This window comes from Pelophylax lessonae (genome assembly GCF_965119305.1).
Source record: "Pelophylax lessonae genome assembly, chromosome: 4".
In the NCBI taxonomy this organism is placed as follows: Eukaryota; Metazoa; Chordata; class Amphibia; order Anura; family Ranidae; genus Pelophylax; species Pelophylax lessonae.
This window is the reverse complement of record NC_138771.1, coordinates 537465234-537476684: the sequence shown is the minus strand read 5'-3', so window position 1 is coordinate 537476684 and position 11451 is coordinate 537465234. Positions and strand designations below refer to the sequence as shown.

Genomic DNA, 11451 nt, shown 5'->3' with positions numbered 1-11451 from the left:
ATTATTACTAAATAGATGTTTTTTAGTATGAGCCACTGCTACATTCAACACGCCTGCATTCTACACAATAGGCACAAGATGTCAGGATTTGTGCTGTGTTCATTCTTTATTTGCTCCCACATCCTAACAAAAAAAAAAAAAAGAAAAGCTTCTCTGCAGGTTTAGACAAAGCAAGTTTGTCAAGAAGAAGTTTTGCATCCCAACAAAAGTGAGCACAGCAGTTCCTCCTCTGAGCTGCATGCTAATGTAATGCAAACTCTTGTAAAGAAGAAGAAGACTGAGATAAGAGAAGAGAGCCACACAAACTCTGAAGCTCTGGAAAGGCTCTGGAGAAGAAGTTCTGAAAGTCAATCCCAAAAGTGGACTGTAGCTTGAATTCTTCAGAGCGGATTGCACATTTTCAAGAGAAAAATTTGCTGCTGGTTTCTTAAAGCTTTGAATAGCCATGCTTGAAATGGGTGCCTTCAAAGTGGGTTTAAAAGTATTTCTCCTCTTCACTGCATTTCTTCTGGTCTGCAATGGTCAAGAAGAGGAGACTGGACCTAATGGAAGACCTTCCTGCTATGGTGGCTTTGACCTGTACTTCGTATTAGACAAGTAAGTGCAGAAACAAACCTCTGACACTTTCTAGAGCTAATTTACTTCTTGATCATGTTACCTATATATCATGATGACTTATATGAAAAGGTGAACTATTGGATTACTTTTAGTTTATTTAGCTAAATCAGGGTCTGACAATATGATTGTTGACCAAAGAATGGTATAGAATATTTAATTTGTTCAGACTGAATACACTGTAATCGTGTCCTCAGCTGCATGACCTACATTATGATAGCTTACTGATGCATTTCAGCAGCTGGCCAGAAACCAGCAGCCAAAGCAAGTCTGCTGTACAAATCCCTTGGTCAACTTTAACCTGAAGTTGGCAGTAGAGATATCTTTGGTGACCAACAATTATGCATCTGGAAGATTTTCACCAGAGCAGAGAACAATGGTAAACAGTAGCCCTAGCAATCGGGTAGAACCCAGCTTGCTGCACTCTCTATATCTAAGGCCAATTTCTTTTTAGTTACTATGGGTTATTACACACTGCTACTCTTTGCAAGATTGCATTACTGAATAAACCTCTTTGACTTTATAAAATATCTATTTTGACATAATGTTCTACTTAAGACTGACTCGGTCTGTATGAGCATACAGATTAACCCAAAGGTCACAGAACAATGGATTTTTCAGGCTAGTGAGTAGGTGTCACAAGCTTTGCAGTTCTCTTTTATGGCAAGCCAAGACACCTGCTTTAATGAACCAATATGTAAGTTGTCTGGAGCAGTGGCCTTCATAGATGAGGGATCACAAAGCTGAGCGCTGTCAGCCACAAAGTCAGTAGGAAGCTGCCTGCAAACTCAGATGCACACGTTACAAATGGAATACAGATGTGCTCATAGAAAACAATATACGTAAGTCAGATCTGAATAGGTGACACTTAAATAAAACAGATTAACTTTCTCTCCACACTTTCCTAAGCTCTTTAAAAGTAACTGAGCCTCAACAAGGTACGTTAACTACATAAAGAGAAACAAAGAGTTTGGATTTGACACCACACTAGTATGTGAATCCAGACCTAGAACACAAAAGAAGAAATAAAACTAATGGGTTGGCTGGCAGACAGCTCCTGGCAAGTTTACATTCATACGGGATTATTGAAAATGGTTGTAAAAAAAGCGACAAAGTTGTGCAGAATACAGGAACCCAGAGCAGTCCCCCAGATTTCATTTTTTTGATTGCTGCAATACTTTTATTACATGGTCCAGACTGCATGGTAGCCTATAAATCTATGGAGGGCAGTTATACTCAGTTGTAAAAACAAACCTGTATACTGATTTGAGTAGTTTCTTCCTAGTGTATGCTACCCTTCATTGTTAATACTGTGTAGACAGGTAATGCAAATTTCAGGCATCAAATTTAGTTTTGTGCTCCTGGAAACAGCCAGCTTTAGGTTATATAGGGCTAATCGAACAAGATTAGCCCAGTAATACCATCATTAAGTCACAAGTTTTTGTTTTTAAATGCATTCTTCCCACATGGAGGTGGTGAAGTAAAAATGGCTTACTCTTCCCAAAAAGCAGGTTGTGGACCTGAATTGGCTTGAATCCCTAAAATAATTGGCATGTGGATGTAAAATGAATGTATTGGTCACATTTTCTTTGGACAATCATTTGTGCTAAGTCCAAGAATCAACTTTTACTGTCGAACAGGAATCAAACATTTGAGCCAGCAATTTACAGTATAGCTAACCAGTCAATCAGTGCATACATTGGCTCATATGGTTGTTGCACAAGCACAGGTTGCATCCTGCCCATTGATCAGATACTAATTATGCAAGGTAATCATTTTTATTAAAGATTTGTCTGGTTTTTGCCCCATCTTTCCAGAAGCAGGCCATTAATTCTTTTCTAAAGGTTGTAGCTACAGGAAGTGTAATTCCAGTATTCAGACAAACATACCTGTGTAGGCAGCCATTAAGTGCATCTTTTTTAGTGTTGTTAGGATAAGCAAAATTCTCAGCAGTCAATGCCCTTCAGGCTATTGAACTTGTTCAATTTTACACTCTGCTGGGCACCCAAGGCCTAAGAATTCACACTGTATATTCTACCCCCTTGTCTTCTAAGTCTAGATAATCAAAATTGAAAGGTCCAGGTCCAGGTCCAGGTCCAGGCTTCCAACCCAGATACTCCATTCATGTAGGTAACATCAAGGCAGTAATTCTTCAGTCACCTTGTGGTGGGTGCAGAAGATCATCCTGCACAAACATACATTATGAGCACAAAGGAAGAAACAGAGGTGTTGACTCAACTTCTGTTCTCAAATTAATCCTAGCCATCTTCATTTTTTGCAAGCACCTGTTACTTTTCCATATAATGTATGTTCGCAGATAGTAGCAGTAACTCAGTCAATAGACTACAAAATCTTCTTGTCCTTAAGGAGAACATGTGGCCTAGCTTTGGAAATTCAAATATTTTAATACTCTTAACAAGCATAAACAAGCATTAATAAACATTTTTAAAATATATATATATATATATGTCTGTGACGTCTGTGGCTGCCAACAGATATCACAGAATGATCCATCCCCAAATGTCACTACAGAGGTTGTTCAAGTCCCACTCTCAACAGCTCAGTTGGACCTTCTCCACCTCCCAGCAGTAACTCCACAGCCTTCAAGTCTTCTAATTCTTCATATAAGTACAGATCAAGGGCTCTGGAAGGGTGGTGTAGGGGGAGCTCATTTGCTATGTGAAACACTTAAGCAACTTCAAGATTTCTGCTGTGAAGCAGAGTGAGGCTGAGTGGCTCCACAATGCCTACAGCTACATAGGTCAGTGAAGGCTTTTTGTGGTATTTTCCACAGACTCATGTTGAAATGATTGCCAAGTGCTTGATACAATCACAATTATAATTTCTGACTTCTATGGCTCACTTTTGCACAACATAGGTAAACATTCAAATTAGATAAAAAAAGCATTCTATATTTATTCCTTCAACAAGGCCTCAAAACTGCATGCACAGTATGAAGACCAGTCTTAGGCTTGGTTCACATTGCTGCACATGTTTTGCATGCTTGTGCGCTGCAGTGCCATTCATTCTCATTGGTGCCCTAATGTACCTTGGAAATTTATATGTGTCGCAGTGCACTACAACGCACAGCAACGCACTACTATACGCATTGCATTAGAAAAGATACCTGCGTGCACTTTGTTTAAGCAATATTGTGCAGCAAGCTGGCTATTTAAATGAATAGGTTTCTGCAACGCAAGAAGAAGAACGCGCATGCATTACCCTAGTTCAGCAGTGTGAACCTATCCTTACATAGGAAAATTAACGTATCAAGATTACATTTCTGTTAGTGCTGCAAAGTCCATCCACAGAAAAGTATATTTATAGCATTTTGATAATCCATCCAGTGCTAGGCTGAAAAGCTTTTCTTTGAAACGCACAGATTCCTCTGGATCAGTGTTAGCGGAGCTCATGTAGCCAAAGGCATGAAAGAATTAGCTGAGACAGCTGTTTTTCCCTCTTACAGCTGAGTGTTTGCCTGTATTCCTGCTGCAGTGATCTGCCAGCTGTGCTCATGGAAGATATCATAGAATTTCTGTCCCATGGCGGTTTTAGCAGTGCTGTGTTGAGAGACTGTGTGTCTGCAAGTGCTTTGTTGCTATTGTTTTATTTCAACCTCACTTTCAAGATCAAAGGTTCTAAGACACATGAGTCAGCCTTCTATTGATACAATTTATTTTCTGATAATTATTGGCCTGGCTTTATTTCACAGCTCTCTACTGTGCTAAAAGAGATTCATCTTTCCACTTGTACATAACACAAGCTGAGGGCTAAACTTCCAAACTTGTTCTATTCTAGGTAATGTGAGGCATAGGACAAGTATGAGTATATTGATAAGTAGTACAATTGGGGTTTAACTAATGGAACAGCAAAGTTGCTACCTGTGTGTGATAGTGCTAGAAAGAAGTAGAAATGAATACTGATTTTGAAGGATCTATCTTAACCACTTAAGCCCCGGAAGATTTTATCCCCTTCCTGACCAGGGCCTATTTTGCGATTCAGCACTGCGTGACTGTGCGACTCTGTACCTAAACTAATTTGGTGTCCTTTTTTTCCTACAAACAGAGCTTTCTTTTGGTGGTATTTGTGCGATTTTTTGATCATGCGCTATAAACAAAAAAAGAGCATCAATTTTGCAAAAATAACAATATTTTTCACATTTTTTTATATGAAATTCCCCCCCAAAAAATGTAAAAATCAAAATTTTTTAACATTTTAGGCCAATTTTTTTTTTACCATATGTTTGGTAAAAAAAATCGCAAAAAGCGTATTTTGATTGGTTTGCGCAAAAGTTATTGCGTTTACTAACAAAGGGAAAGATTTTTGTAATTTTTTTTTTTAACGCGTAATGGCGGCGATCTGCGATTTTTTTTGCGGTACTGCGACATTGGGGGCGGACAGATCGGACCCTTGACTGACATTTTTGACACTTTTGGGGTTACCAGTGACATTACTACAGTAATCAGTGCAATACATATGCACTGTTACTGTAAAAATGACACTGGCAGTGAAGGAGTTAACTGTATTGGAGAGGGAGGGGTTAAGTGTGTCCTAGGGGCGTGTTTCTAACTGTAATTGGCTGTGGCTTGCTGTGTAAGAACAGTGATCAATGGTCCTACATAGTAGAACCGTTTGATCACCATTCGTACACAGGGAGAACTGACAGGCGGCTTTGTTTATACTAGCCACCTGCCTTTCTCCCTTTGTCATGGACGATCGCGAGTGCCACGCGCGGGGGGGTCCGTGACCGAGCGGGAGCACGCATCCGGCGGCGCGCGGTCACTCCCAAAACCCTTACAGGCTAGTGACATAGCCCTACGTCGCTCTGCCTGTGAGGGGCTGACTGCTGACCTAAATAGTCGTGCAGCAGTCGGCAAGTGGTTAAAGGGATTTTTCTTTCAAAGAAGCAGATCCGTGGTTGAGATATACATAGTATAGATGGACCATATTCTGGTCCTAGGCTGCTACCTTTCTGATAGCGACAAAGGAAGCACTCTCCAGACAGTAAAAAAAGTTAATCTCTCTTAAGGGCTTTTTTGATTCATTTGATGGCTTAGAGCATCAAATACATCCAACACATTTTGGGTGAAAAGAGCCTTTCCCTTCTTCAGGGCTTGATCAGTCAGTGGTAATGAAATCATGGCTGAAGTCACAGGAGGACTTGGTAAGGCTTTGTGAAGACTAACGTCTTCTGACAGCACTAAAGGCAGCCAGCTGTCCTCAGTAAACACCAAAGAATTTACGAGGTGCACACTGGAATAGCAAATGGGAGCCAGAAACAGGAACAAACGAAACATTAAAGGGTTAGTTCACCTTTACCAAAAAAATCCTATTCAGATAAGATAATGCTGTAGATGAAAACAAGCTGTGCAACTTTGACAAAAACTGAATAATGTCCCTGGTATAGGTATAGGCCATTTATGCATCTCATGAAGTCTGACTGGAAAACTCCAGGGACATTGCAAGGATGTTGCTAAGAAAGCCCCAGCTGTTCACCTCCACCATCACAAGAGTGGGCTCTTTCTTTGATTCAAACCCTCTTACTGTATATGCCCCCTGATGCAGTAGCTCTGAGCTCAGAGTTTGGGAGCTCACTCCTGTGATAGTGAACGTGGTCAATAATAGCTGGGCCTCCCCTAGCAATGTCCTGGGAGTTTTCCAGTCAGGCTGCATGAGATGGTTACACATAACTTACACAGTTTGTTTTTATCTATTGACACCCCTTATCCACACAAGCAGTTTTTGGTAAAGATTAACTAGCCCTTTAAAGCGAAACTAAACCCTCCTCCAACTTTACAGACAAGGAAGCTGCCATCTTAGCCTCTGTGTAATGTGCAGTTGCCATGGTGCTGCACATATTATCAGTTACGACACCAGCCATTTGATGGTTTGCCAGTTCGGTTGAGAGTACAATGAAAAATTTCAGCTTTAATTTAAAGTGGAGTTCCAGCCTCACACACTCACCTGTCCAACGGTCCAGCGATGCGGCCGCCCGAAGCCTCGCTCTTCTCCCTCTCTGCTCTGCGGCGCCGGTATCACTGGTGGGGGCACCCGGCTGTGACAGTTTGCGGCTTCACAGCCGGGTACGCACTGCGCATGCGCGAGTTTCGCTACGCGTTGTGATTGGCCAACAATCTTCTGGGACCTCTGACATGTCCCAGAAGATTGCAGGGAGGGAGGGGGAGAGGAGAACTTCCGCTCAGAGCGCCGCGGCGCTTCGAGCGGAAGTGGAAGCGGGTACCTGTCAAAACTAGGTACCCGCTCCCCCCACAAAAAAATGACATGCCAAATGTGGCATGTCAGGGGGTTAGAGCTACCTAAAGTGGAAGTTCCACTTTTGGGTGGAACTCCGCTTTAAGTGAAGCTAAACCCATAATTTTAACTGTTTCCCAAAACCGTTACATACAAGGCCTGCCGTGAATGGTAACTGTCACATTTATTTGTGCTCTTCACTGAACTGTCAAGCCATCTAATGGCTGGTGTCATAATTGACCACATGTGCAGCACCGTGGCAACTGCACATCAAAGAGGCTAAGATGGCAGCTCCCTTGGCTGTAAAGGATAGGGGCGTATAATTTGGCTTTTAACTCTATGTATTGCCTACACAGTCAATTTAATATATAGCATCAGCCTGCCTTATGTTATTCTGATGTCCTTTCTGAATTTTAATTTAAATTTTTGATAATTGCTTCTTTCCAGTAGGCTTCCTGTGTCTCCATTGTATAATTTATTTTCATTAAGAAAACAATGTAGACCAAGACATCATCCTAGAAGAAATCACAGCTTCTCTGAATGCCTTTTCTCCTGGCAGGAGAAAAGCAGCCTGAAAAACGTGCCTAATGCTGCACTTTGCAAGCTTAGGCTCGTCAAGCATTTGGGGGCTCATTTATTCCATTGGCCAGACAATTCATTTATTCTCAAGCTCTAATTGCGCCTAGCATTTGGGCACGTTTGTGACGTGGTTTGGTGCGTCAAGTGTTTTTCCTGCTCAAACACTTCTCTCTTGAACACTCCTATTCTAACACACCTACTGTATAAATGCCTATGTGTGCACATAGGCTAACATAGAGTCGTTGAGGCTGAAAAAAAAAAAGTCAAACCTCCCTAAAAGCAGAGTTTTTAAAGTCCAGTGTGCATGAGGCCTAAGAATTTAAAATAAATTAAGGTGAAATTTACAAACTGGGCACACAGATAGCAATAAAATATGGTTCTAACTCTTCACACACTACCCCAAACTAAAAAAAATTTTGGCTTGAGTTTGGCTTTAAATAACTGCATGGATGCTCAGATTGTCCTCCGGCTTCCTAGAATGAGCATTTGATTGGCTGCATTCGTCGACAGTGCAACAATGTTCCTTAAAGTTTTTCGGTAGGAACTTCAGTCTATTTTCGTTCTTTTAGTTTTGGTCCCCACTGCTCCCCCATTTTTGTTGTTAAAGCAGATCTCCACCCAAAAGGGGAAGATCTGCTTGTTTGTTTCCTCCCCCCTCTGCTGCCACATTTGGCACCCTTCAGGGGGGAGTGGGTACCTGTTTTTAACAGGTACCTGTCCCTACTTCCGGGTCTCCCGGAAGTTTGGCCCCCCTCATCCTTCCCCCACCGCTGGGCCATTTCCCAAAGCACAGCGCATGTGCAGTAGGGAACCAGCTGTGAAGCCGCAAGGCTTCATTCCCTGTTTCCGTTACAATGAATGGCGGCGATAGCACCCGAGAGCCGATTGAAAAATCAGCTGGGGTGCTGACATTGCGGGATTCCTGGACAGGTAAGTGTCCTAATATTCAAAGTCAGCAGCTACAGTATTTGTAGCTGCTGACTTTTAATTTTTTGGTGGGGGGGGGGCCTGGAGCCCCACCTTAAAGTACATGAGCAGATGTCCTGGCACTGGTGGAGCCCTTTAGGAGCTTTCTTGTGAATGCGTAAATATTGCAGTAGTTTTGGAATTTCCATAACAGCCGTCTTAGCATGCACAGGGAAAGCTATACACATGCAAAAGTGCGGGAAAACTGCATGTGCACAGATGTGCCAAAGAAGTCCTGTGGCATATCTGTACACATGCAGAACCTATAAGGGGGATGCAAAAGTCATTCTCACCTAGCCGAGGTGCTGACATGTTGCTTTGTAGAACAAAAAAAAATATTTTAAATAATCCAAAAAAAAAAAACAATATCAAAATGTGAGAAAGGGAACAAGGGAGGATTGTAATAATTTATTTGCAGTTTACATGATGTAACCTTTTTGGCAACAATGCAGAAACATATTAGAGGGATGGTGCCCTGGAAGAAACATATTGCTGAAAACCATGAAAGATGCAATGCAGCATTAACAAGTCTATAAATGATTTTTCTTTCCTGACCTAGAAAGAGATTTCAATGAATGTTCCATTGATTGATACAAGACAAGAAAGTGAGGGAGCTGCCATATTGTTACTGGCACTGCCATCTAGTGGAATGAAAAGGCACTAAGGCAGACTTGTGTTTAATAGGCTCACCTACAAGTAATAAAATATGCACAATCTGTGACACTTACTGCTTCCGATCGTGAATTGTTGATAATTTTCTGTATGATACTAATCTGGATAATCTTACCAGGATATAAAATACCGTTTATATCCATTGGATTAAATGCTAATTCTTCTCAGCCTCCCACACAAATTAGAGACAGAGCCTAAAAACAGAGGAGACCATATCTGGATGCTTAAACCATTCCGGTTACTTAAAGAGAATGGATCCAAGATGTGAAATGTAATCTTCTCCCAATCCCGCAGTTACGTAGGTCCCTATGCATTCAATTACTGTGCTCAATATTATTTAAAGGCGCACTGGTTTTTGGTTTAGCAGGGAAGTATGTTAGAACTGAGTTTGTGAGATGTTGTCAAACTAGCTGGAAGGTGGCCCTTATTTTTATCTCTGTCAATAATAGTCCCATTTCACAATATTGTGGTTCTCGGGACACTTCAACTAATAAAAAGTTTCAATGAACTTATTTTAGAAAGCGAAGAGGGAGTAGCATATAAGGAAAGTTCCTTCTAACTGAAGTCTGGACAGTTAACTGGAAACTTTACTGCATTTGTGCTGAAGTCTTTAAGTGTATGTCAAGCCAAGAACTGTTTTTCTAGTTTTAGATAGTAAAGAATCATGTCAGCTTTTTAGTGCTTTCAAGGGCTCTGTTAGAGAGATTTACCCTCATTTCCTGTCTGTTGACAACCTTTTACCAGAGGTAAAGGCGAACTCTCCTACAGCAACACAGAATTAAAAATTATTTTTTAGCAGAGTTGGGAAAGGCTAGGACGTCTGTTAGATTTTATTTCTTTGTGTGTCTCTGATGCAGATTTTCCCTCACTTCCCGTCTATCTGGTTAAACTGTTGTCAGCAGGACAGGAAGTGAGGGTAAATCACAGAGCCCCGAATAGCAGCAAAAACTAGACAGGAGTTCTAATCCTTTCCCACTATATCAATAACTAATAAAAAAAAGTTTTTTGGCTAATGTACACTTAAAGTATAACTAAAGGCAAACTTTTTTGGTGGAAAGTGGAGGATTAAAACACCTCTAACATTTTTATTGCTGTCTGCGCCCTTGTTAGGGGGATTCACCCTCTTGATTTGTCCTGTTTACCATTATCATTGAGAATGAACGTTAAAAACGTTTTTTTTAGAGCCAACCGTCGGCTTTCTTGTAATACCAACTGACGCGGCTAAGCAGCTGCTCAGCTTGTATTACAAGCAGTGGGGGGATGTCCCCTCCTCCCGCCACCTTTCGGGGCTTGCCCAGGCTCTCTCATCCCACCGGGAAACCCAAGCCACAAGCCAGCACGTCTGCCGGCTGGCTGGAGACCCGAACAAAGCCGGAATCGATATGTAGTAACCCGGGTTACTTCAATGTAGTAACCCAGAAGCGACATCATGGCGTCACTTCTGGTTTCCTCGGCAGCCAACGCCACCAGTTTAAAAAAATCAAAAGTATTCAAAAATGCCTATTTTTAATACTTTCAAGTGCAGAGGAAGGGTTTGGGGTCTCTTAGGGTTTTATCAATGAGCATTATTTATTTGTACAATATAGACTTCATAGATTAACATATTTAACTATTTATCAGAATAATTTAATAAATATGGCTAAGCAGCTGCTCAGCTGGTATTACAAACAGTGGGGGGGATATCCCCTCCTTCCGCCACCTTTCGGGGCTTGCCCAGGCTCTCTCATCCCACCGGGAAACCCAAGCCACAAGCCAGCATGTCTGCCGGCTGGCTGGAGACCTGAACAAAGCCGGAATCGGTATGTAGTAACCCGGGTTACTTCAATGTAGTAACCCGGAAGCGACATCATGGCGGCACTTCCGGTTTCCTCGGCAGCCAACGCCGCCAGTTTAAAAAAATCAAAAGTATTCAAAAATGCCTATTTTTAATACTTTCAAATGCAGAGGAAGGGTTTGGGGTCTTTTAGGGTTTTATCAATAAGCATGATTTATTTGTACAATATAGGCTTCATAGATTAACATATTTAACTATTTATCAGAATAATTTAATAAATATGGCCTGAGTAGACACCCAACCAATGCATACTGTTCCGGGGGGGACCCAAATGACATGGGAAGCTCTATTAGGAATCACCGGGATAGTCAACTACCCTAAAAATCATAGTATTCTTGCTAGCAATGTAAGTAGGTCAATTGGAGTAAATGGGGTATGGAACTTGGTGGTGTGGTGGAGAAGAAAAGCTCAATCAGCAGCTGCACATTTGCACACACCAACATATGGCTTGACCACAAATATGACAAGTATATACTGTTCCTTGGGGCCAAAAAATAAAAAGAGAAAACAGGGCGCCAGGTCAGTGCGAGTAA

General features: G+C 41.6%; 1 protein-coding gene across 1 annotated transcript in view; it reads left to right on the top strand.

The window, feature by feature from the left end:
- The first annotated feature begins 206 nt into the window (after positions 1–206).
- The window catches only part of ANTXR1 (ANTXR cell adhesion molecule 1), a 313258-nt gene continuing 302013 nt past the window's right edge, over positions 207–11451 (top strand). The window contains exon 1 of the mRNA XM_082254810.1: positions 207–597. Coding sequence (XP_082110936.1) covers positions 446–597 — 152 coding nt within the window. The 5' untranslated portion in view covers positions 207–445. The remainder of the gene's footprint in view (positions 598–11451) is intronic.